The following is a 27695-nucleotide window of genomic DNA, read 5'->3' as shown; positions in this document are numbered from 1 at the left end:
CGGATCTTTACCACCAAATAGTGCTTCTGATTCAAACAGCCTGAGCTAAAGCTTAACTACTACATGGTCCCAGAGGATGAATGAGCCATGTTTTGAAATCAGGTTCTATTGTGTTACAAGAAGTTGCCCACTACAAAATTTATTAGTGGAAAAGGTTGAAATTACATTGCAGGAGTTGGCCACTTTTCCTTATATTGGTGAAATATGTGTATAAGTGTGGGCAGCTTACTTACCAATATACATCTATTAATAGTTCTGCACTGCTTTCTTAACACGTGAAGTGAAACCTTCTGTCTTTTACCTCATAGGACTGACATTCATGTCCTTAAAATGGCTACAGATGGAGGGTCATGTGATTTCTAACTCTCCATGAACAACCATTATGCCAGGACGTTACGACAGTATTCAGGAATATAAAATCAAGGTCTTGGAAGGGTGATTGCTCTTGGACATCTAGAGATCACATGACCCTCCATAAGCAACCATCTTATGGTCAGGGATGTCCGGCTGATGAGGTAAAATGTTTATAGGTAAATATTCTGCCCCCCACACTTACATACACATTACAAAAAACATAAGGAAAAGTGTCCAACCTAACAGGACAAACCCTGTTGGCTCCTGACAGCATACCGTTGTACTTACAGAATTATCTTTGGAGTACCATTTAAGATCCTTATTCAGCTGAAGTCTTCCTGCAATTTTACTGTAGGAACCAATGACTTTGAAGGTTGGTGTAACATCGCTCCAAGACCACATCACTATGTCATACCCAGTGGCTGGGTCCCCATTGCTGTCAAAATAGATGGACTGGTTGTAGAGAGTAAAATTCACCTTCTTCACATATTCCAAGAGCTAGTAAATAAAAACAAAGAGATATCTGCCCTTTCTGTAAATGGAGTATTGATCGATTGTGCAACTTACAACAAGAGGTGTCCATAATAATCTGTACAACATGGAAATGTCTTTTTTTTACATTAACTCCTTCCCCATGCTTGACATAATAGTACTGCATGTGTAGTAATACAGTAGTACTTGCCAACTCGTGCATTATTATTACGTCATGTTTCTGGCACTAGCTCACAAGCAAAGCCGAGGGGATCCGATCCAGTCTGTGGCAGCCATGGTCCGGGGAGTGCCCCGAAGTTGTCCAATGTTGGTACGCCAGAGGTCTTCAACAGTTGGGCTGCAGCCCAAGACTGGGCCCTGCCGCGGCCAAAAGCTTAAAAAAAAAAAAGGGTTCTTACCTCCGACGCTTCTCTTCACCTTGTGGCTCTGGCTTCTTCTATCCTCTGCTTCCTGGCAGCGCAGGCAAAGGCAGGTCTATCCACTCTCCCTGCACGCATCCGCTATGATGTCATCAGCCGGCAATAAAGCCGCGTCATAGCCGGTGCACGCAGACAGAGAGCATAGACATGCTCCTGCCCGCACTGCTGGGAAGCTGAGGATAGAAGAAGTTGGATTCACAGGGTAAAGCAGAGTGCAGGAGGCAAGTGTTGACTATATTATTTTCATGGGGGGGAAGGTGGAGCACTGCTGGAAACATTTGATGGGGGGGCTCTGATGTGACATTTAATTGGGGGGGGACTGCTGGGGAGATTTTATGAGCGGAGCACTGATGGGGGCATTTTAAGGAGTTGGGAGCACTGCTGGGGACATTTCATTAATTCAGGGAGCACAGCTGGGGACATTTTGTGGTGTGGGGAGCACTGCTGGGGCATTTCATTAATGGAGGAACATGGCTGGGGACATTTTATGGGGGAGCACTGCTGGGGACATTTTTGGGGAAGAGCACTGCTGAGGGGGCATTGCACTGAGGGGGCATTGCACTGAGGGGCTCAGCTGGGGAGCACTGTTGGGGGCATTTAAGAGGGTCTCTGATGTGGACATTTTATTGGGTTTAGAGCATTGCTGGGGGGCATTTTATTGGGGGGAGCACTGCATTTCATTAATGGGGAAGCACTGCTGGGGGAATTTTATGGGGTGGAGAGCACTGTTGGTGGCAATTTATAGGGCGGAGAGAATTGCTGGGAGCATTTTATGAATGGGGAGCATTCATTGAGGGAATTGCATGGGGAGCGAAATGCTGCGGACATTTCATTGGGAGGCTTTGCTGTTTACATTTTATTAATGGCGGGGAGGCTGCTGCAGACATTTTATTAATAAGGGAGGCTGCTGCAGACATTTCATTAGTGAGGGGAGGCTGCTGGACAGTTTATTAAAGAGTAGCGGGTGTATTTCCCACCCTGGGCTTATACTCAAGGCTAAGTTTTCCCAGTTTTTTGTGATAAAATTAGGTACCTACAAAAAAGGGGGCATTTTCGACCAGGGGCTTCAAGAAACAGGACATTATATGGGCTGGGGTTAGATATGGACACATCATTTTTTTTCCAGGGACCATGGAGGGTTACCCGGCCCGGCCACTGAAAAATATTTTTGGGTGCAGCTAGTCCCCAAAAAGCTTGGAGAACACTGCTGTTCACACATACTGTAACCTATTGAGTATGTGTGAGAACATTTTTAAAAATGTGAAAAATATTTTAAATAAATAAAAAATAAAGTTTAAATCCCTAAAACACTTCCCTTCAATATGCACATGTAATCAAGTATAAAACAACACATAAAAAATCACATATTTGGTATTGCCACGCCTGTCATAATTTGTACCATAAATCTGAACCATAATTTGACCTACATAGTGAACAATATTTTTTTCATCAAATCCCTTCACAAAAAATTGTTCCAAAAAGTGATCAAGAAAAATTATGTGGTCCATAATGATACAACTGAATAGAACAACTCTTCTTGCAAAAGTTAGGCCTTCAACCAACTCTGTCAACTGAAAAAACAGAAGTTATACCTCAGTAAAACAGCAATGCTAAAACAAATTAGATTTTCTCAATTTAGGTTTTTATTCAGTATAATTGGGAGAATACAAGTAAACTACGGTATATAAATGAGGTATCATTATATAATAGTAGTCTATAGTAGTATAGTAGTAGGCTATAATAGTAGGGACTGATAGAATGCATATAACATATTATTTTTATGGCATGGTGAATGGCGCTCAAAAATATGCTAAAAGCCCAAAACAAAAATCGATTATTTTTTTTTCCTCTACCCAGAAAGAGTTAATAAATTAATAACATAAAGGTGCCCTAAATTGAAATATATGTAAAGTGCATCTCTTCGAGAAAAAAATAAACCCTAATATGTCCACACTACCAAAAAAATGCTAATTTAATGGCCTGTACAGTGTGACAAAGAAAATTGACTCTGAATGTTGCTCCTTCTCTTCAATGCTCTGCCGTGTGCCCACAAAGAAGGTTACCATAATATATGGCAGTGGTGGCGAACCTATGGCACGGGAGCCATTTCTGTGGGCACTCAGACCATCGCCCCAGGACAGAGTTCACCAAATAGGACCAAATCTTCCTGCAGTTCCAGGCAACTTAAGCGACACTTCATTGGCTTTTTGGTGTTGACAAAACTGCATTATCTTTGGAGTTCATCCTGCTGGCCCCACCATTCTTTCCTACAGAGAGATCCCGGAGAGAGAAGCTACAATGATAGTCTGAATTTGCCTTCCTTCATTTAACTGTACTGATGGCCTCAGGGGGCTGATACGATTGGAAGATGTGGAAGAACAGGTAGCAATAAGTTACTGCTTAAAATGCCTTGTTGGCAGTTCACGGTAAATAAGTGGGTTTTGGTTGCAGTTGGGGCATTCTGTCTCCAAAAGGTTTGCCATCACTGACATATGGGGTACTGGCACACACATCCCTTTTTGAAAAATACATTAATTTAGACAAGAAAAAATGACAATTGCAAAATTGCACCACTGTATTGAAACACTTAAAGGGTTAACACATTCCATAAAAGTTGTTTTACAAAGGTTGAGGGGTTTAGTTTCTATAATGGGTTAATTTATGGGTTTTACTAATATTTAGGTCTCTCAAAGTCACTTGAAACAGAAGCAGAACCCTCAAAACTTGCATCTTTGCAAGCGTGAAAAATCGCACCTAAAGTTCTAAGCCATCTTACAAAAATGAGAGGATGCATAAAAAACCCGTGCATTAAGCAGACATTAGGGAAATTATAGTTATCAAGTTATTTGGGTGGTCTGCCTATCTGCGTGGAAAGCTGAAAACTTCTGGGTTTTATTCAGAATTAAAAGCAAAACTTATCACTCAAATTTTTAAACTAACATGAAGTACAATGGGGCTCATTTACTAAGGGTCACACTGCTCACTTTTGTCTAACTGTTCTCCTTTTTTTGGGGATTACACAGCTTGGACAGGTATTTAACTGGCATCTGCGCTGGTATTGTGTCACACGCAATTGGTTTTTTGGAGCAGCTGCGCTGGATTCCATGCGACACTGATTCGGACTGAATGCGGGATATAACTTCCAAATTGTGTTGCAAGCCCAAGCACTTACATGCACCACTTAAAAGATGGTGAACTCAGACCTGAGCGGGGAGGCAACACATGCAGGATATCGGGCACACAATCTTAGTCAATCAAGGCACAGTGCATTATCGTCGGACAATGCGCTTTTGGTGAACTCTAGCGCACAGGTAAGTAAATGTGTCCCAATGTGTCACTAGAAAACAGTCTCTAAATCACTTAGATATGTTACAGTGTTCAGAAGTTTTAACCACTTATAGTGACATGTCAGATTTGAAAAAATTTGGCCCTGTCCGGAAGGTACAAAATGGGCAAGTCATACGTCATAAAAAGAAGTCACTTGAAGCTATTGTATATTGCTAAAGCCGGTCACGTGCCTCACTGCCCGAAACAGCTGAGAACAGAAGATAGCAGCGATTTGCAAGTAATATAACGTTTTTAAATTATTAATTACCTCATGTGTCACAAAAAAAAACAGTCCCAAATGTTAACCCAGCAAATTGAGAATTTTTAGTCTTTCAAACCAACTCAAGCACAAAAACGTTAAAGGTGTCTGGTTGTTGAGGTCTTTTCAAGCCTGGTCACCGAGAGGTTAAGAGAAGCTGTCTAAGCTTCCATTTCTCGCATAGCATTCGCATGAGGCCGATGTTGGCCGTCTGGTAATGTTTTGTGAAACTTCACTTCATCTGTGCAGGCGGTCTCGGTGGAGAGATGGTTATTAATACACACTTACCTGCCAAGGATAAACAGTCTCATTTCTGCATTGTCCAGATTTACAATCCAGTAATTCATGTAAGCTGCTAGCTATGGCGTAGACAGCAGAATACACATTGAAAGAGGCCGACATAGCAAACTGGCTGGGAGTGGACATGTTTTGCAGCGTAAATGATTGGCATTCCTGACACATCTGATTGCACCCATAACAACTTGAGTTTGTTGCTTTGACTGATTTAACATAATTGATCTCAAAGTCTACAAGTTTGGGGAAGGAGACCTGACCCACAGCTACCCCAAGGATTGACCCAATGCTTTTGATATTTGGCAGGCCAGCAATCTTCGAGTCTGTTGACCAACTTTCGCTGCCAATCCAGACATAATCCGTCACATTGGCATTAACCACTTCTTCAAAAAATATCCTGGCATTGAAATAGACAGAGAAAACTACAGTTAGTTTGACCCGGGCCTGCACTATGTTAGCAATCATATTCTTCACACTCGTTCTGTCTGTGCTGTAAGGGATTAACCCTTGGTATGCTACACAGATGCCATTGTTCGTTGCCAGAGAGTACAAATCTTGCAAGCCCTGTCTGCCATAGTCGTCATCACTGCCTACTATGGCTATCCATGTCCAATTAAATCTCTGCAACAGGTTCAAAATGACTTCCACTTGCAGTTTGTCGCTAGGAATAGTGCGGAAATAGGATGGGTATATCTGCTTACGGCTGAGCAATTCATTGGAGGCTGAGTAGCTTATCTGCAAAATATGGAAGAAATAGGATAAGTGAAACATGCATTATGTTGCTGTTTATAAAATTCACAAAATTTTATTATGTTACTTAACTTGTACTGATCCTCAGTTAAGACCCTTAGAGCTGCACTCACTATTCTCCTGATGGACTGTGGATTGCATTACTTTTATTCTACTGATTATTTATTATTCTGGAGTCACTGTGGACATTAGATTACTAATCCAGTAATACATTAATATACTCCAGAGCTATACTCACTATTCTGCTGGTGGAGTCACTAAGTACACACATTATATTACTTAATTCTAATCCTAGGTTACAGCCTGTATTATATTCATGCGCTGCACAAGAGCTGAAAGGTCTCTTTCCAAAAGGATCAAAGAACCCCACTGATGAGATCTTAGAGGTCACAATAGACATGTATTCCCTATCCTGTAAACCCATTAGAGATGAATGGGGTTCAGATTGAGAATATGCACCACCATTTCATTCTGTATGAGGAACTTCAACTCATGTGTATAGCTGATTAATGTCAAGTTTGAGAAACCAAGCTTGTGTTGGCATTATGTGAGTGCATAGATAACTAATACTGAGACTGTTATATAAGATTTACAGTTATATACAGTTATTTAAGATTTATACAAATCGGGGGGCGGGCCGACAGACGAACCGACGGATTTGAACAACGCGCAGGATTTAACATTTAAAATTGTATTGCAAGCCAAGCACTTACATGTACCGGGAAGAAGAAGGTGAACTCCGGCAGACCTGAGCGGGGAAGTGACAGATGCAGGATATCGGATGGACGCTGGTAGTGAATCCCGGCAGACTTCATCCTCGTCGGACATTCCGGATCGGGGAGCGCACAGGGACCAGGTAAGTAAATGTGCCCCAATGTATTCAGATTTATCTCACTGATATTGGAAGTTAGAGAATCACTACACATTGAAGGCTCTGTCGTAGCAACTCAAAGTAGACACTAAGGGGGAAATTAATCATACGCCGTTGCACGATAGAGGCCATGCCCTCAGCTTAGTTTTGCGTAAAAAACTGCAAATTAAAGTTTGCAGGTTTTTGAAAAGTACCCACTCCACCGGCGGCTGTGCCCCTCTACACCCATGTGGCGTGGAGGTGCAGTAAATAATAATAATTACTTTATTTATATAGCACACACAGATTACGCAGCGCTGCACAGAGATTGCCAAATCAGTCCCTGTCCTCATTGGGGCTCACAATCTAATCAACCTACCAGTATGTTTTGGAGTGTGGGAGGCAAACACGGAGAGAACATACAAACTCTTTGCAGATGTTGACCTGGGTGGGACTTGAACCCAGCGATGCAAGGCTGTAGTGCTAACCACTGAGCCGCTGTGCTGCCCGAGTCACTTGCGTACAAAAACTGGCATAGAATCATTGATAAATCTCCCCCTACGTCCCCCATCTTGACTGTTGAAGAAAACACTTACTTGTGGTACAAGAAATGTGCCTAGGATACTTGCTGTAACAAAAGCAAAACTACTGCTGGAAGGTCCAACTAGTGCAATGGTTTTCATTTCATAGTCAGTAAAGTTGTTTTTCATCTTTATATATGGTGCTGTTTTCTGGGAGAGGATTTTCAGCGTCCCATAAAGGTTGGCAGAATCAGAGCAGGTATCGTATAGCTCGTAACCCAGTGTGATATTGGGGAGCAGTGAGCCGGAATTGTTGATTTCTTCAATGGCCAGCCTCATTGCTTGCATCAAATGATAACCTTGGGAATTAAATGAGGTTCTGTAAGAGCACAAAGACAAAAATTTTAAGGGCTATTCCATGAGATCATATATATGCTGTTATTTCACTGCAGCACAGATTTACACACATTCATTTATGTAGTAGTAGTAGTAGTAGTACTTATAGCTGTAGGTCATAAATAGGTATTTCTGTCAGTTTACACTGATTTTTATTTCAGATTATTTTCTCCAGTTCTTTAGTAGTTTTCTCCACTCAGTTCTGTCTAAGCGACTCAGGAAAAAACTACCTGCTTTTATTCTCCCATTGAGAAAAAAAATATATATGTACGCTGACACTCAGTTATCAAGCATTAGCACCAGATAAGAGTAGTGGAGCTGTAAACATAGCACAGATCTCACCAAAACTGCAGAACTATCTGTGTCTCTCTCAAACATGCAAATACATTTTACAGGATGGGAAAAAGAAAACTATGCCTCCTTTTGCTACTCTTTTGCTGATATACAGGACGTCTAAAGACATGATGTAGGATTAAAGCTAAACCAGTACAGCTATTCCAGAAGGAACTGTAGACAGCATTGTTTCAACGTGGTTGGGTCTGGAAACAGTGGAGTGAGAGACTATTGACTAGGGTTGGGAAGTAAGAGTGTTCCTTACAGAATCTTTGCCAATTTAAGCCGCCTTGCAGGCTTGTGGAGACTTATAGCCATTGATGCTCCACTAGGGGATTCAGGGAAATATGGAAATACATTTTTCAAATACCACCTCCTTCTTTTCCCGTCCCCTCTAAATTGGCTTCTATCTATTACTTGTACTATTGATTTATTCAAATTAAAAATACAGTGCCTTTTTAATGCGAGTAGTTTTGTAATTTCCATGTATTCCAGGCATTTAATAACTGCAGGGTTTACAACCAAACGTAGGAGGTAACCATCAAACATAACAATCACATCTGAACTATTCTCAATAATATTTAAAAAAGCAATACAAACCACACATAATGTAAACTGATCAGGACATGAGCCAATGCCATATGCAGCAGGTATAAGTTAAGCTATACCCGCTATTAAGCTATTGATTACACCAATTGTGTCTGTTTAATCACTTAGATGCCATAGTTTCAATAGACTATGACATTGAACTGCTGATTTGTATTGGGAATGCTACCTTTAAACCAATCAGTTCTATTAACACTGCAGTATCAGTTCTATTAACACTGCAGTAGGCAGTATATAAACATACAATAGTACATTGAGAGTAAACTGCAATACAGAAGTTTAATTTTAGTTAAAATTGACAATATTACTGAAATAAATAAAAATAAAATAAATTTAAATGGTCACCCCAGCTCCCACCCCCAAATAAACTGGTTTAATAGTTGAATGAAAACTCATATGCACCCTATAATAGGACCAATAAAAACTACAGCTTCATTTGCAGGAAAAAGCCTTAACAAAGTCTTTTTATTTAACAAAAAAAATATGTTAAGTATCTAAATTAATTTTTTCCTTAATTTTACTAACCCATAAAATAAAATCATGTCATTTTTACTACAATGAATAACATACAGAATAATGGAAATATGTGTTTAGCATTCTACCCACAAAAAAACAAGCCCTCATTGTCTGTCAAAACTAAAAATGTATGGCTCTTGAAAGATGGGGAAAATTGAATAAAGAAAAAAAAAGAAAAAACACTTTTGTTGTTAGAACAAAATAATATCCTACACAGCCCCTTTAATATACAGCATCTGCACAAAGCCATGCTTTGATAGAAATTTTCTATAAAATGTTGGTGCAGGCCAGATATCTAGACTGGATACACTTAGAGAAACCCTTCTTGATCCACCTTTTATGGTAGGGGAAAGATGCACAAATTAGATTGGAAAGTTGCAGAACATTGTATTGTACAAGGATTATGCTGTAGTTACATAAAAACCCATTTCATTTAAAATAAATATTTGCCCCCCTCCCCATCTTACCTATCACAGTTGTCAATCAGAGGTATGGAGAATACAGAAGCATCAGCTTTGTGATAAGTGAATAATCCCCCTATGATATAATCTCCAGGAACACTAAATTCAGTCTTATACTTGGTTTCCTTACATCCTATTACAAAGTAGAAATGAAGAATTAAAATGAAGACACAGTCAGACCTTGGAGATGTAATACGCATAATGTTCTCAGAACTGTGGTGGAGTAATAGTTCCAGCACAGGACAATATAGGAAAGCTCTTGTTAGGTAAATAGAGGAATTGTCATCTATTAATAGAGTTATTTGCTTCCCGGGAGTGATGGCTGCTGTGTAAATACATCTGATGGATTCCCGCCCACAGTATCAGCATACAGACTGATTTGTATATGTGTAGACTGGGTCTCCTGCTGTTGTATCATCCCGAGGATTATGAAAGGGGAAATTTTAAGTGTTCAGCAAATTGTATCCAAATATGTGCGAAGTAAATGATTGCTGGAGTTTCAAAGGGATCAAAATCTTAGAAGTCAAAATATTGACCAGAAGATGAGAGAAACATATATTCAAATGGAAGTAGCTGGCCTAGAGGCCGGACATTTTAGCGAGTTTTGGACCTCGCAGCAATGTGAAATTGATGTACACTAGTAGAACCCTGGGCGTTTAGGTGCCCTATAAATCCATAAATATCTAGATGCACCATAAATCCCTATAATGTAGTAATTTTAGTTTATATGGCCATGGTTGTGCAGGCGGCACATGGGCCAGACTTCTCACATATGAAACTGGCGCCATTTCCCCACGGCTACCTGGTACATAAGAAAATCCCACAAGGAACAATTGGGAATGTTTTATCTTCTATACAGTGACTTGTGTTGCATGACATAAAAATCATGTTCACTATTAAAGTATTCCCCAAAAGACAAGGTGCCATGCAAAAGGTTCATCCACTAGCTATAAAGGGAGGCTAAAGGATGAAGAACATGATCCCTGACAAAGGAAGGTGATCTTCTAAGAAACGCGTAGGAAAGTTTGTCCTATATAACCCATCGCAGCAACTGGTGATGTTACTGAAGCAGAGCACAGGGACGCCAAACATGTACCTTAGTAGTCTGGTCACAGCTGCCGGCCAAGGCTGAACCAGAGTCTTCTTGGAGTATATTGTGGAGGCTGGAGTAAACTTTTCTTTGATTTAAAGATTAATAGTACTATATCTTGAGCTTTCTGAACATCAGATAGAGTATTCATACAATTGTGCATTGTGATGTTTCAGGAGGGCATGGTAATAATGGGCTTTTGTGTTGTCAGAATGGGAGATTATCATAACGAAGCACTGTGATGTCATCCCAGCACATTGTCACAATGGGTTATGGCAGTGGTGGTGAACCTATGGCACTGGTGCCAGAGATGGCACTCAGAGACCTCTCTCTGGGGGCACATGGGCTGTCTCAGAGTTTGCCAGACATGGCACCTTCCTGCAGTGATCTGCTCTGCTAGTTTTTTAGGACCTGGATTTTAGGGAAAAAAAGTTTTAAAAATTATGCAAATTATCCTTAGGGACTCCAGGCTCCATTGACATCTATCCTTTTTTTTGTAAAAACAAGGTCCTAAGAAGCTAAATGAAGATCAGATCCTTCTAGAGGGGCCACACACCAGTATGTCAATGTGCTTGGTTTACAATCCTTCATCCTGGTGGTAGATGTCCTCTAAGAAGCTTGATTTTAGTGCCATGTGTAGGAAGTGACTTATAGGGGCTGTAATATAAATACAGCCCATATGGTTCCTGTCACTCTTAATCATCCCCCGAGTATAATTTTTATTTTCTGACTATTTAAGTGAGCATGACCTAATCCCCAGGTTATTGTAAAATTATTGAGCTACATTTTCACACAAAGGGTCTGCAACCCCTGGCTTGGGCCAAGTTATGATGGATGACATTTTACAGCAATTGTGCAAATCAATAACCTTGTACCAGTTTTATATATAACACACATCAATGACCAGGGTCTACACAAGAATAAAAAAGCTGCAATTGATAAGTGCTCTATTAGTAACTTTTTTTAATAACCTTTTAGTTACAACCTAAACACCAGCCCTTGAAGTGACGCTTGACACAGATTGCCTTGAAAGGCACCAGTAGTGAGCTGGAGTGTTCTGCGACTTTTTAAAGAGATTTGCGCCAAAAGTGCAACATTTTCATACGTCAAAATCTGGATACTAATGACAAATCAGGAACAACACTGGAAAACCGAACATGGCGAACTCTGTAAAACAGCAGCAGCAAAAGTCGCAAAAATTTGCATGGAAACTAGAGCTCTAATAAAACCTGATCTACAATACAATCTCGGCCACATAATAAGAACACATTTATCGCTGGTTTTATATCGGGAAAATGCAGGAAATTGGCAAAATACACGTCGCAGCTGCGCAGTGCAGCCCCTTCTATACATCCGCCGCTCATCTGCCCATTACTGGGCGGAGCTTATAGACGTCAGAGCGCGCTGGACGAACAGTCCCAGTCCCTGGGTTTTGGCCCTTGTTCCGTTTTAGTAATCTAATAGACTGCTTGTCACTCAGGGAAATCTGTGGTTGTCCCTTCCACAATCCCCGTGCTGCGCTGTTCAAACCTGTTCTTGAGGCAGCGCTGCTCTCCTGGTCAGGGTGAATCTATAGTATGAAGCAGCGGCAGGCCAGCGCCCGCCCGGGGCCCTCCTACAAGATCCGGCCGGGAAAGAGCGGATCCGCCAAGAATAAAAGTGCTCTAGCCGAGCGATGTAAGCTGGCAGCCGCCTCGGAGCCGGCCAAGTCCCGCGCCGGTACCGCACATGAGGAGAGCCGGGAGCGTGGCGCGCTGCTGGTGGAGGAAGGGGTGTGCGTGATCCTGCTGCAGCCCAGGGAGGTCAGTGAGCCGACTACGGGTAGTGCAGAGCTGCCGGGTGACACTTGTGCTTGCCTCGAAACCAGTTCTGTCACTGGCAGTGACCACTTATTGTCTCCATGCCATGGTCAGGGGGTCTTGCCATTTGTTTTGGATACACTTGTAGCCCAGATACACAATGACCAATGTCTGAATGAATTTCGTAGTCAGGGGCGTAACTAGGAGACACAGGGCCCCATAGCAGACTTCTGAATGGGGCCCTTTCCTCCTTAAAAAATAATATATATTTGTACATATGTGGGTTACAGTCCTATAACATTTATACACTCAAGTAAACACACATTTACATACACATACATACATCATACACACTCCATAAATACACCCATGCATCACATACACATCACATATACACACATATTGTACCTACAATGACATATAACACATACATACAGCATATACATACCCAAAACACACTCAATACTCCAGTTGCCGGGGCCCCCTGACTCTGCGGGCTCCATAGTGGCTGCTACCCCTGTAGTTACGCCCCTGATGTGCGTCCATTGTGTGTAGTGGGCGGACGGGTAACAAGCCACAATGTATGTCCCTAACCCTGAACCTATGACATGGGTGGCAGTCTGAACCCTCTCAGTGGACACAATGGGGCAGATTTATCAAGCATCTGAATGTCAGAATATTTCCAGTTGCCCATGGCAACCAATCACAGCTCAGCATTCATTTTACCAGTGCTCATGAATATTTCAAAGGGGAGCTGTGATTGGTTGCCATGGGCAACTGGAAATATTCTGACTTTCAGACACTTGATAAATCTGCCCCTATGTCTGTTGTCCCAGCACAGATTTCGCCAGACAGGACTTGAGGGATCCTTCTGCAGGCCCAGGTATCCCAGGACATGAAGCATCTGGGTCTACCTGAGACTGCAGGAAGAGAAGGTGTGGACATGGTCAGATTATCATTGGAGATATTGAAGCTCCTTCTCTTTTCCCCACATTTCTTCCTGTTCAGGCAATCTGAATTTTCCCACCTTCTTTCAATGATATTGGTGTCCTCATGACATGAAAGCTGTGGTATAGCTCGGAGCAAGAATTTAGTAATTTAATGCTAGAATTGCTGTGTTGACACTTTGCAATAAATAAGTGGGTCCGGTTTGCATTTTGGGCACTCGGTCTCTAAAGGGTTCGCCATCACTGCCCTAGGACATCATAGTAGAAGTTATAAAGGACCTGTCACCTCTCATACTCTGTGGAATTGTCTGAATAAAGTGACTTCTGTAACCAGTGGCGGATGTGTCTGTACACCCATACTGTATCAGCCCATTACTGAGGAGAATGGTGTCCGTCCATGGTCAATATCCTACCTGCTGTACATAAATACCTTCCCCTTCACTGACTGCAAGTGGAGATGTTGTGTATAGTAAAGATTTGAAAGGCTCCTTTCCTCATTCATAGGAATGAACATGAAGCGTTGTCATGATTAATCTGGAAAACCCCTGTACTTTTGTACTTTTTACCAATAAAAAAAATTACCTTTAAATTTAATTGTAATTTATTTCCCCGCAGAAATTGACTTTCTTTGGTAAATGTGTCCTGACCTGCTTATATGGAAGTGTGAAAGTCCTGGGCCTAACAATCAACTCCAATGAAATCTCTTATGAACTGTTCTCACCGAAAACTCATGCACCGCTGGCGATCGAAGCCTTGAAGCAGAAGAAGACCTGTAAGAAAAGTAAGGAGATTCGGATGGAGGCCAGGCAGCTGCTGCGCGGATACCTCTCCTTAGGTAACACATTGCTTCTACAGAGTTACTTTTATAGATTAAAGGATCTTTTCATTGATTATCTATCCTGGTCCAGCACCTGGCAACATGAGCTGCTTGAAATGGTCACAACCTTATATCAAAGGGCTGTTAAAAGAAAATATATAAACCTGCACTTGCCTTCTCCCAGGCTCCTGCACTGCAATTCCACGGAGCCGTGGCCTTGTTTGTTTACAGGGCATGGTACCTCCGCTCTGACAACTTCCATCCCCTGGCCCAGCGCTGTTTAAGGTGCCCTGAGATCCTGAGGTGTGGCTCCTAGAGTGCACGGCGTATCTCATATGTCCTTGACCATAGATGTGCAGCCTTTCAAGGATGTCCTTGGTAGGAAAGAGTTAAAGGGTTTGTACACAAGCTGTACACTCTGATCGGTGAGGGTTTCACTGGTAGCACCCATGATCACAAAAATAGGACCCACAACGATCCGGAGTACACGGATCACTCATTCTCACTAATGGGTGAAGCTGCAGACTGAGGGTGCATCCTTCTGCTCCAATTAGTACGATGGGAGTGTCAGAAATTGCTGAGTAGAGAGTTTTGCTATCTCTGGCACTCTCATAGACAGTGAATGGGAGTGCTGGAGATACTCGAGTGCTGTGCTTAACAATGGATGAATTGTCACTATCACTGGGTTGAAGTGAGCAACGCCATCCATCTGATCCACCCATTAGTGATGGGTACCATTCTGAGGCTGCGTTTCATAGCATAGCTCTAGTGCCCGGTATCAGTGATGACGCACACATTTTTGGATAAGGATGGTGATGCAAATACCAAATCTCACCTGTTACTATAATTTACTACTATTTACCCCACAGGTTTTCGGGTCTGGTAAATTAATTTTTTGTCGCTGCCATCGTTATACAATGCTTCTCTTATTCCAGATTGCAGACGGGCGGTGATGGCCAACTTCAAGTCCTCCTGCTCCATCCTACTGCTAGAACGCTTGGAGGACACCACAGTTAACTACATTTTGAGTCATCCGGAGTATTCCAGCATATTTGGCGCAGATTTGGTATGAAAAACCTATACTCTTCATGAGTGTCATTTCTTTTTTCATTCCTGCTAGAAATGCTGTGACAATTGACTATTGTGGTTATCCTTGTCATCAAAACTTCAATACTATAGAGGATAGAGGTTCCATTAAAGAGGACCTGTCATCCTGAAAAACAGCCGCAGCTCCTAGTGTTAAAACAGAGGCAGCAGTGTTACAATGTTAGCGTTATCATAAACCTCCAATAACGCTAACTACCACCGCTGCGATGTACACTACAAATTCATGAGGGGGTGCTGCCTCTCCCCCGGACCGCCCTGCTCACTCCATAGGCTGGCAGTGACTAGCGTGCGTCATGTGGAAGTCACCGCCCCTAATCCTACCCCCAATCCCGCCCCCTCATGAATACTCCGGGCCGTTTTGAGAGCAATCCGGCGTATGTAGCATACATCACGGCAGTGTTAGCATTATCGGTGGTTTCTGATAACGCTAACATTGTAAGACTGCTGCCTCTGTTTTAGCACCAGGAGCTGCTTACTTTAGTAAGGGTAACAGGTCCTCTTTAAGCAATCTGTAACTTAGTAGGAACGACCTCCATTTAGACGTTATATAATTGTTGATTTTTGACCTTTTCATCAATAATATAAAGTCTGTATTTTTGTTGTTGTGCAGCAATGTCTTTGGTGGGAATAGAACCTGGTACATGAATTTTTGGGGAATTATGCAAGGGGTTAAAGGTGAAACTCTTAAAATGCTTATGACAAGCATTCGGGTGGGCAATCTTTCATAAGAATGAATAAAGTTCTTCAGCCTGTTCTTCATAGTTCTAGTTTTCTGAGCTAAAGGCCACAGGTGAAGACCCTCACTACCCACCTTATTGTAGTGGGTGTCAGCTTCTTTCTGACTTTCTGTTCTTTCAATATGTTGTGATCTCTTTGCTGATACGTGTTTCATTGTTTTCCAGAAGCACACGCCGGCAGTCAGTGACCCAGTACTACGTTCTATAGGAGTCCACAGCTGTGATCCCGAGGCAGCTGTCACCATGTCAGCAGAAGTAGTGTCAGCAGCCCAGCAGCTAGTCAGTGCCTGCCTTGGTAAGTCCTGTCATGATCAGGAGGAGTTGTTATACTGTATATAATGGCTCAGTAGTTATAATGGATTGGTAGGTGCAGCTCCTGCTGGGGAACAAGTGTAAGAGCCATGCATGCATTAACAAAACATGTATGTTAACCCATTGTTAACACATGCAATAACTTCACATTTATGATGCATTTTGTAAACACACATGTTAACAGTAACTTGATTAGGCATATTACCTCTCCTCAGTTTCTGTTATGCATTTCAAAAGTGTAATGTGTGAACGTGGCCTTAAACACTTTGAATAAACCTGAGAACGAGTCTCTGTGGGGGATGTAATGCCGAACCTTCACTTGTCGATTTATATTTAGGCTTTGTTTCTTTTTAGAGGAAGACAATGGCTGTCCGATTATTCTTATTTGTGGCCCTAAAAATGTTGGAAAGTCAACGTTCAGCAGATATCTCATCAACCAAGTGCTTCAACAGTGAGTACATTTCTATGTTCCGTTTATTATGATGGATGAAAATGTTAGGTAGTTAACCAGTTATCACAGTTCTCCTTGGTGCACCACTGCTCCAAAGTTGATTGGTCCCAGAAAGCCCCTTTAATCCAATGGATGCATTCCTGTCCCTCCACCATGCTTTACACTGGACTTCTATATATAGGAACAGTCCTTATCAGCTTCTTATGGGTTCTTCTAAGAATAAGCTTTAACATGTATAAAGTTGAGTTGGATTTCTGTCATGAAAAGTGCATGGGTGAATTTAGTTACAGGAACACTCCAGTCACAGCAGATTCATGGTATTACACACAGGCATTATTCAATGAATTAACTTTGACCGGAGTGTTCCTTTATGTTTTAAAACAGATGTAATTAGGAAAGGTGGGGCCCCATAGCATAATTGGGTTTGTGGCCCCTTCCACTTAACGGGGACAAACACCAAAACTTCTAGGGTACCTGAATACATGGCATATTAGCTGAGTATTTTCAGCTCATCATTTCTGTGCAGTAAATCTGCAGTTTAATACAGTAGCAGTCTATGGGATATATGACAATCCCATCTTTCAGAAAAGCAAATCCATGCATACAAGTAGATTCTGGTTGCAAAAGTTAAAATTGTATTGGTGGCTTTCAGGCAACAATAAATATCACCTTTTGAACCATAATCTACTTGTATGCATGGATTTGCTTTTCTCAATTACTTGAGAAGGAACCTGATCCATAACACCAGCATCTGCTGTGCATCCGAATCTGCTTGTAACAATCCCATAAACACATTGAGGAAGAAATGTAGCAGCAACACAATTTATGATCCACAGCAATATGTAGAACTACATGCAAGTCATGTATGTATACTCATAGCTGCAGACCTCCTATGCTGTATAAATTCCAAAATAATTTCCTAATATATGAAATAAATTGATGAATAACCAAAATTTATGAATATATATAATATATTATTTGTTCGGCCTCACCTGAAATATGCTGTCCAGTTCTGGGCACTGGTCCATAAAAAGGATGCCCTGGAGCTGGAGAGGGTTCAACGTAGAGACGCAAAATTGATAAGGGGTATGGAGGGTCTTAGTTATGAGGAAACAACTAGATTTATTTAGTCTGGAAAAGTGACGACTAAGAGGGGACATAATTTATATAAATTATTTGGATGGTCCATACAAAACATAGGGTGTTTCAGATTTAATCAAATCAAAAGACGAGGGGGCACTGTCTCCGTCTGGAGAAATCAAAGTTTAATCACCGGAGGCGACAGGGCTTTTTTACTATGAGAACTGTCAATCTGTGGAATAGCCTGCCTCAGGCGCTGGTCACAGCAGGGACAGCAGAAAGCTTCAAGAAGGGTCTAGATGCCTTTTTACACCCAAATAACATTGAAGGTTATGTTATATAGAATTGTTTCCCATAAATCTCTTCCTCATCCAATCCCTTCCCTTCTTTGGTTGAACTTGATAGACAAGTGTCAACCGTATTAACTATGATAATAAGATGATAAAGAGAAGGAAAGCCACACAAAAGGTGCAAGGTAGGTGCAAGGCTAAAGGGTTTGACTCAGCCTATCAGTATGCAAAAAATAAAGGACTTCACACTTTCTTATATATAGATATCTATCTATATATCTACACATCTCAGTGATCTTACATGTACGGGTCCACACCTGATAACTTTATCTCTAAATTTTCCTTATTGAACAGAACATTAGAACAACAATTAGAAATTTGTTTTATGAATATGTACAGTTTTAAAGCAAGACTACAAATGACCAAACATGATATCCAGTTATCTACATATGCTTTTCACTATCTAGCCCCGGATCTGTGCTGCTGTTCATGATGTTCATTTCTTGCAGCATCCCGTGTATTGACTACTTGGACTGTGACCCGGGACAGACTGAATTTACACCTCCAGGCTGTATCTCATTGTTACGCATCACTAAACCTGTTCTGGGTAAGAGTCTTGTAAACATCCAATGGTCAAACGTATATGCCTTCAAGAGCAAGTTCTATATTTATTATATCAGGCATGGAAGGGTAACAAAGTCTGGAAAAGCTACTGTTTTGCTGGGCCAGATTTGTCACTGATTATAGATTGTGGTGCAGTATAAGATTTCCGGTTCCTACTTCAGACCTATTTTTAGTTGGTCGAAACTATGCAACATCCTTTTTTTTTATTGTTGGCCACGCCCTTTTCCGTCTGGGTCGTTCCCATTTTGCAAAGATCGTGCCCCCTTAGTCGGAAAAGGTCTCATGTGGTACAAGGCATTTTAGACAGATTTTTGGCGCAAATCATCCAAAATTCTGGCTTTGGTCCTTAAAGAAAACTATAAAGACCAAAAAGAAACAGGGGACATGGGGAGAGAAGAAGGGATTGGAAAGAAAAGAAAAAGATGTGAGTGTAACTGTAAAAATTAACTTTTATTAATTTCTTAAAATTTTTGAGTGTATTCCCATACTAATATGTGAAATATTCTAGTATGGCAGTAAATTTAGCTGCCGTACTTTTATCCTAGTTACATGGGTGATATAGAGACTCCCTGGGATTTACATTCGGGTATGGGTGCCCTTATAATTTATTATACCCTCCCGAGTTCTATAATTCTCCCACGTTATTATGTTGTGGGGATGAAGAATCAGGGACAGAGCTTTTAGGATTGATCAGTCCCTACTTGGTAGCATAATACAGTGCTGTGATCATGTCTACTGTCAGGGTAGCGATCGTGATGACAGCAGTTAGCTTCAGTGACAGGATCGTGAGGAACATACGCCGCGTTTCCCTTTGCTGCCGCAGCGCAAATACAATAGTCTCAGCTGACGTGCGTCCACGCCGCTGAGATTGTCAGCTTGTTTGTGCACTGATGACTGAATTCTATCTCTGTGAGTATTAATTGCTGCTGTCCCTGATAGAATCTGTCCCTGAACTGTGACTAAAGATAAACTAATAGCGTCCCGACACGTGTTTCGCCGGGTCTCCCTGACTTCTTCTAAGGGCAAAGACGCCCGGTTCCGGGCGCTTTTTATTGAGCTAATTTTGATTGACGGCTTGATAAGCCAATACCAAACTGCTAATACTTCAGTGTGCTTGGTAGCATAATGGAGAGAGTGTATCATTTCATACTGATTAGTAATGGTGTTACTAATTGGACTATTTGTTTATCAAATGTCTTACTTTGTGTTTTACCTACTTTTCTAATGTTGGTGGGTGTGAAAGGGCCCATCATATTCAAAATAACAGAAGTAGGTCCCTTACAGTGTTTTTTTTTTTTTTTTTTTTTTTTCTTCCTGTATTTAGGACCCCCATACACACAGCAACGGGACCCTCACAAAATGGTTTACTTTGGAGAGGTGTCTTGTGAAGAGAACTTGGAGCGGTTGCTGGAGTCCGTGAAATATGTTATGACGAGTTATAAAAGAGAGCAGCCACTTATTATCAATACCATGGGATGGGTTAGAGGTCAGTTTCATTCATTGTGGATTCTGTGTGCCTAGCGAAGTTTTTCTCTCGTCTACCATTGCCTGTTTTTGTTTTTTAGGATTTGGATTGCTGCTCTTGATTGATTTAATCCATCTCCTTTCCCCAAGTCATATAGTTCAAATGGCCATCAAAGACAAAAATGCGATTGAGCCGCTCACACCTGAATATGTGAGGAGCTCCACAGGTTTAATGACGAAAGGTCAGTCACAGGCTCAATGCCGAAGCTTAGACCTCTCCGACGAAGAGGGACAGGAGGACAGCTACCACAGTTATTACAAAGCCTCCAGGGGTTATGACCTCATTCAGATTGAGAGCAGCTTCAGTGGAGCTGGAGATACTAAGAACATGTAAGCATCCATACTGACAACACTGGGGGTCATGAGTGAATTATATCTGATTATTATTTAATGTACAATGTCCCTGTATTAAATATTGTTCTTTCTGTGTTATCGCTAGACCTTGCCATAACTGGATCCTGCGTGACCTTGCAATGTTGGGGTACATCAGTAAATTACAGCAGTTTGATCCAGACCAGATTATCCCATTGAATGCATTATTACCTTATGAGGTGAGTGTTTATGTTGTAGTAAAATTCTTAGCTAGATCTGATCAAATTTGGCTAATCGGTGATTTTGTTTTAAAGGGGTTGTCCAGTTTCCACAAAACCCATCCATGGTCACATAAAGTAATCAGAGCTGTAATAGATGTAGGATGGCTTTTGGCAATTTCATTGGCACACAAATTAATTTTGGTTATAGGTGAGCAGACCCAACCTTTAGTTTTATGCCCCTATGGCTGTCTTTGGCCAATGCTCATATGGTGGCATATAGCTGCCTGATTGGTTGCTCTGCAGCCCATCAAGCAACATGTACAGGTTAGGGTGAGTTGCTGAACCTAAAGTTCGAGTTTGGTAAAGAAACTGTTGGAGCATAAGTCAACTATATCCTTAGACAGAGGCCCAAATAATGTGTTATTGGTAGAGTATAAACTTTTTAAAGGCTCGAACCCCATGTGAACAAAACAGCAAGATTTTACATTTTAATCAAAAATCTGCTATTAGTTTTCTAACCACCATGTTGCAGGATTTGTGTGAAAACAATTGCAGGTTGTAGTAAAACATATATGCCAGTTTTCATTTGCATTTTTCCTCCTCAGCTTCCAACAACTTGTTTTTATTATTCCAAGGCCACAGTGGCACAAGGGCTAGATTTTTGCAAGCAAATTATATTTGTAGTTGCACTATTTAATTACCGTATATACTCGAGTATAAGCCGAGACCCCTAATTTTACCACCAAAAACTGGGAAAACCTATTGACTCGAGTATAAGCCGAGGGTGGGAAATGCATTGGTCACAGACCCAGCCAAGTATATAGCCAGCCAGCCCCCTATAATATACAGGCTGCCCCCCAGCAGTATACAGGCTGCCCCCCCAGCAGTATACAGGCTGCCCAGAATAAAAAAAAAAAAACTAATTTACTCGCCCTCCAGTGGCCCTGATGCGCAGCGCTGCTCCCCCGATGTCATCGCGGCTCCTCTTCAGGCTTCCCGGCTCCTCTTCTTGCTTCTGCGCCGTCTTCTGTCTTCTTTAACATCGCGTTGGGTGCCGCAACTGGCGCCGCACGGGAGAAGAACAATGGCGGCGCCCAACGCGATGTTAAGGAAGACAGAAGACTGTGCGGAAGCAAGAAGAGGAGCCGGGAAGCCAGAAGAGGAGCCGCAATGACATCGGGGGAGCAGCGCTGCGCATCGGGGCCACCGGAGGGTGAGTAAATAAGTTTTTTTTTTTGTTTTTAGTCCATTTTTAATTATTTTTTGACTCGTGTATAAGCCGAGGGGACGTTTTTCAGCACCTTTTTAGTGCTGAAAAACTCGGCTTATACACGAGTATATACGGTAATAGAAGAAAATAAAATTCACCTCTCAGGTTTTTGGGGTTTTATCTTTGCAGTATTCGCTGTGTGGTAGACTTAATATTTAAAGCATTGTGTAATCTGCTCTCTGTCTGCGTGGGAAGGAAGTTGTCCCAGTTGTAACCACAGTCACAGTTCTGATCACAGTGGGTAATGATGGTCATTTATATCCCTGGATAACCCCTTTAACCCCTTCCCGACATTTGACGTAATAATACTGCATGGCGGGAGGTGCATTCTCGCAATTTGCAGTATTATTGCGTCATGATTCTGGTACCGACTCCGGAACGCAGCTGGTACCAGAAGCATGGGGTGCCAGCTGTATATTACAGCTGACACCCGTCTCTAGTACCTGCGAATGCCCTTACAGAGGATTGCTTGTTCAAGCCAACCTGTTAAAATAAAAAAAAAAATAAAAAAGTTAAAAACACTTGATATAAACATTTATTAATAAAAAGAATTAAAGTTAAAGTCCCCTAAACACAAACATTCTGTACAATAACTCAGTAACATTATTGGACCTGTTCGGTGAGTGCCGTAAAAATGAACCTGAAAAACTCACCAAAAATGTAAATTTTTCAAAATGGTATCACTGAGAAGAACAACTCAACACTCAAAAAATAAGCCCTAAACCAGCTCTGTCAACCGAAAAATATTAGTGTTATATCTCCGTAAAGATGGCGATACGAAAATAAATGAGATTGTGTTTTTTTTTTTTTTATTAGTTTTCTATTTATTCAGTAAATTTGTAAAAATATATTTTAAAAAAAACTATATAAATGAGGTATCACCATAACCGTAGTGATCCATAGAATAAAGATGTTATTTTTATAGTACGGTGAATGACCCCAAAGAAATACAAGAAGAAAGGAAACCAAAATTTTAACATTTTTTTCCTACATACATTTAAGAGTTAATAAAATCTCATCGATGAGCTAATGACCCGCTTAAATGAAGTTTTTGTAAAGTGTATCAAATGTCGGAAAAAATAATAAGCCCTTATTTGTCCAAATTTCCAAAAAAATAAGATTGTATAGCCAGTAAAAAGTGACTATGCATCATCTGCTCTGAATGGCGCAGCTTCCCTTTGATGCCCTGGCGTGTGCCCATACAGCAGGTTACCACCACATATGGGGGATTGTTACACTCAGGAGAAATTGGGTATCAAACTTTGGCCAGTTTCAGCATTTTATCCACTGAGAATTTGTACATTTTTTGAAAAACACATTCATTTAGCCAAAAAAAATGTAGATTTCAAAATTGCATCCGATCTTGTTTTATTCCCTGAAAAATAATTAGCCTTCATGAACCTTCATGAAAATTGTTTTGCATACATTAAGGGGTGTAGTTTTTTTAATGGGGTAATTTATGGGGTTTTACTTTTATTTAGGCCTCTTAAAGTGACTTCTAAGCAGGTCCTGCAAAAGCGTGATTTTGTGTTTTTTATGAAAATTTGAGAAATTGTACCTAAAGTTCAAAGCCCCATAACATCCTACAAAAATGAGAGAATGCATAAAAAACCATCGATACATAAAGCAGACATTTGGTTAATGTTAGTTATCAAGTTTTTTTACTGTTACGACTACGTATGGAAAAAGTAGGAAATTTTCAATTTAAAAAATCGTGACCTTTTCCAAATTTTCACCAAATATCTGTGGGGTTTTCTTTTTTTTATAAATAAATGCAACACATAACACCAAATTTTTAAACTAACATGAAGTACAAAGTGTCGCGAGAAAATTTCAAAATCACTTGAATATGTTAAAGCGTTCCGAAGTTATAACCATTCATAGTCACACAGGGGAGGTTAGAAAAAATGGGCCGTGTCAGGAAGGTGAAAAGGGGTAAAGGACACTTATCACCAGATCAAGGATTGTAAACCAAACATACATACATACTGGTGTCTTCACCCTCTGGCAGGATCTGCTCTTCTTTTTGCTTTTTATGCCTTTGTTTTTAAGAAAAAAGGGCTTTTTCAATTATGCAAATGAGCTATAGGGCTCCAGGCTCTTAAAGAGGGGGCACACGCCTGTATGTCTGTATGTTTGGTTTACAATCCTTCATCTTGTGATAGATGTCCTTTAATGGTAGGGTTGTAGCTTTGCACCCCACAGATCTCTATGATGCTTTGCGAATCCCACAATTTTAGAGTAAAGGAATATAAATCTTCTTATTTACATGGAAGCAGCTTTTAACAACTGGAATACAAAACAAGAATCTATAATGTAACACAGATGATTTAAGAGGGATAGTTGTCCTTTGTCTTATACCAGAGGAAATGGGTAGTATTACAGATTTGCATGCTTACAGAAACTCATTTGTCGTCAGAACTAAGCTTGTTTGAGAGACTGGTTACTTGATTGATCTTTTACCCCATTATGAAAACTATTGTGGACCTTAAGGACAAAGCAAATATCATTTAAAATTTCCTGCATTCCAAACTATTTTCTTTCTCCTTCCATTGTCATGTTACGGTTGTTTTTTTTTTCATCTGCTTTCTATCTTGCTGTTGAGATGAACAGCAGTGCTATGGGTGTTCATTGTACTTCTGCTACATAGAAGCTTCCAGCAACTTTGTGACAGTAAAGTCATTGGGTCGTCACCATTCTAATTCTAAATGTACGTCAATTTATTTTCAGGTGCCTTTTAATGCAGTTGCTGTTCGTGTGATCCATGCAGACGTGGCTCCATCTCACATCATGTACTCGGCCAATGCCAGCTGGGTTGGGCTCTGCCACATTCTGGATGACATCCGCAGTCAGGACAGCGGCCCCGTGTTATTAACTCAGACTCCCATCTGTGACTGCTTGGGCTTTGGTAAGATATATGTATATTCTATCATGTAATATTCCTCAGTGTAGTCTAGGCATTGACTACGTGCACACGAAAGTGGGCAAATATTGTGTGTCAAAAGACCATAGAAGTAGCCAGCAGACACAGGCAGGTATAGAACTTGCTCCATAATTTGTGACTTAGGTAGTCAGCTCACGCACCTTGTTGTTTAAACCACGGCTGCGTGTAGTAGCCTATTGTAATACATTGCAAAAATCAACACTTGTGTGCTCATTGCCTTAATCACTATCGCCAGCACAGACCATTGTGATACGCATGAGACTTTTATTTACTGAGAACGGTTCAGGCACACGCCAACATGCCCAATTACCAAGTTCCTACCTCTTACCATTGATGGGCTCCAATTTTATTCCCAGACATATCCTTCCTGGGTAAACGGGGAATAACTTGTGCGACAGGTGCCTTCTCCTGAAGCTGAGGGTCAAGGCACCATTTCTATAGCACTGATGCTAAAGCCTTGTTGGTTGGTGCTGCTTGTACGTACTTTGCGGACTACCCCATGAACTGTTAGGTAGCAGGCAATAATAGATCAGCTTAATGTGCCATCTCATCCCCAGGGAGGTGACACACATGCACAGACGAGGAGATTTATCATGATAGTGGCCTCGCCCCCCCCCCACTCGTCCTGCCAGATACATCTAGAGCAGTGGTGGCGAACCTATGTCACTTGTGCCAGAGTTGGCCCGCTGAGCCCTCTCTGTGGGCACCCAGGCCATCAACCTGAACAGTTCATTAGACAGGATTCAAGGCAACCTCCTGCAGTCTGCGGAAGTCCAGGCCATGCCGAGCATCCTGGGCCGCCTGAGACTAGAAGAGGGAGAAGATGTAGACAGAGCTGGATTATCATTGTAACTTCTGTTTCGGGTCACGCAAGTATTAAACCGAATTTCTCCTCCCTGTTACTGTATTGGTGTCCGGAGAGAGCCGATACAATTAACACAGCAGGGAGCAATGACCATGTTGGCACTTTACAATAAATTGTACTTTGGACACTCGGTGTGTAAAAGTTCCGCCATCACTGATCTAGAATGTTAGGCCTCTTAATGTATCTGGTAGGCAGTCCAGCCGCTGGGCAAAACTACGCCAGGTCCAGGAACACCCCGTACCTGTGCAGTCTGCCGATCACCGCTCCCTTCTTCGCCCCCTCCATGTACACATATACACACGCATTGTGCAAGAGTTTGTGATTCTTTCACTCTTACTACCCCAGAGAACTGGGATAGAAGCCGTGATAAATCTCCCCCAAAATTTCCATATGATTGTTCCATTGCCCTGCGGTTCACTTCAGATGCTCGTGTGCACATAGTAGTTTCATTCAGAGGGTAACGCATGTGGACACTTGACAACGTGTTGCTGGTTTAATCTTTAATGACTGATCGGTGTATGTTATATTGTTTGTACCACTCCACCATATACATTTTGTGTTACATTGTGGCATTATGTAAATGATAATATGTATTGTATTTATAACCAGGTATTGTTCGAGGAGTTAATATGACAAAAAAGGTCTACCACATTCTTACCCCTTTGCCACCTGAGACTCTTCGACAGGTCAATTGTTTGCTGATAGGAAGTGTATCCATACCACACAGTGTTTTCAAGCATCAGGTATGAATCCTTGTGAGGCCTCTTCTCAATATGTTTTTGGCAAAATTCTTTATACTTATATATGTATTTGTTCTTTGTAGCCTGGTGTGCAGGGTGACGTCCCCTATGTAACCACAGAATATGACTTTTCTATATATGGATCTGGGAAAATGAAGCTGAAGAAACATCTCAGAAGACGAGAACATCAATAGGAATTGTAACATTCTTATGTATTATTATTCTTTTGTTACTCAAAGCGGGTATCCAGGAATTTATTTTGCTGGTCTGTACATGGAATAGGCCATCAATATCTCGGGGTGGAAAAACACAGAGCAGGGAGCTTTGCTATCCCTTTATTGCATGCAGGCCAGTTTTTTTTTTTTTCACTACTGGGTGCCATGGCTGCTGTTATGGCTTCCAGTGAGGGGAGCCAGAGATAGGAGCTTTAAAGGGGGTTTCCATTAACGTATATTGATGGCCTATGACTTGCTATACCACAAAATTCTTATTTTCCCCATGATGAAATTTGTGTTATTGATATAATAAAGACCAATTCATGTTGAAAACGTCACATCAGTGCAGGGACAAGCCTTATAGGTAACATTCACTTGCCATACTATGCACAAGCATCCAAGAGGAAGAACAGAAAAACAGTGCAAAAAGATGCCTCTTTTTATATGTATTTGCTAAAACAGACATATTGGGAAAGTCGGCAGGATCTCTTTACCATCTTAAGTTATTAGCATCAAGCTTGATGCGTAGGCCCCAGCGTCTCTTATGTAAATAGTTTGTATTTAGGCTGTGATTTCAGTTTTTTTTTTTTTAATCCTGTCATATGTTGGTGATTTAAGGAGAGTCTGATGGGATGGTAGGCTTTGTGGTGTTTATCTGCTCACACAACAGTTTTAAGTGTATTTGTACATTATGTAAATATTTTTAAGTTGCAACGGCCAAGCCCTTCCCAGCGTCTGGAGTTTTGCAATAAAGATTTGTGAAGAAAACTGA

General features: G+C 41.2%; 2 protein-coding genes across 4 annotated transcripts in view; one reads left to right on the top strand and one right to left on the bottom strand.

Annotated features, from left to right (window-relative positions):
- The window catches only part of TAS1R1 (taste 1 receptor member 1), a 15463-nt gene extending 3175 nt beyond the window's left edge, over positions 1-12288 (bottom strand). Inside the window, exons 1-5 of one of the 3 annotated variants that reach the window (XM_072156259.1) lie at positions 12199-12288; positions 9585-9711; positions 7342-7645; positions 5140-5880; positions 643-852 (exon numbers count right to left, since the gene is read on the bottom strand). In XM_072156259.1, coding sequence (XP_072012360.1) covers positions 643-852; positions 5140-5880; positions 7342-7614 — 1224 coding nt within the window. In that variant the 5' untranslated portion in view covers positions 7615-7645; positions 9585-9711; positions 12199-12288. Of the gene's footprint in view, positions 1-642; positions 853-5139; positions 5881-7341; positions 7646-9584; positions 9712-10674; positions 10887-12198 lie in introns of those variants that run through there. The other 2 variants (XM_072156260.1, XM_072156261.1) reach the window with 2 other exon arrangements.
- On the top strand, positions 12246-27695 carry NOL9 (nucleolar protein 9). The gene is made up of 12 exons (XM_072156262.1): positions 12246-12470; positions 14030-14249; positions 15167-15297; positions 16241-16370; positions 16742-16838; positions 18718-18815; positions 20157-20318; positions 20398-20686; positions 20796-20907; positions 24890-25067; positions 26578-26711; positions 26792-27695. Exons 1-12 carry the CDS (start codon positions 12246-12248, stop codon positions 26900-26902), a joined length of 1887 nt encoding a protein of 628 aa, XP_072012363.1. The 3' UTR covers positions 26903-27695.

The sequence above is a fragment of the Engystomops pustulosus genome, chromosome 6, assembly GCF_040894005.1.
Source record: "Engystomops pustulosus chromosome 6, aEngPut4.maternal, whole genome shotgun sequence".
Classification (NCBI taxonomy): domain Eukaryota; kingdom Metazoa; phylum Chordata; class Amphibia; order Anura; family Leptodactylidae; genus Engystomops; species Engystomops pustulosus.
The sequence above is the reverse complement of the archived record's forward strand: the minus strand, read 5'-3'. Positions and strand labels throughout refer to the sequence as shown.

Excerpts from the sequence above, each read along its gene's own strand:
- NOL9 (XM_072156262.1), top strand. The coding sequence starts at position 12,246 with ATGAAGCAGCGGCAGGCCAGCGCCCGCCCGGGGCCCTCCTACAAGATC. Across the intron at positions 20,687-20,795 it reads GCTGGAGATACTAAGAACAT|ACCTTGCCATAACTGGATCC; the intron begins GTAAGCATCCAT and ends TGTTATCGCTAG. Across the intron at positions 26,712-26,791 it reads ACAGTGTTTTCAAGCATCAG|CCTGGTGTGCAGGGTGACGT; the intron begins GTATGAATCCTT and ends TGTTCTTTGTAG.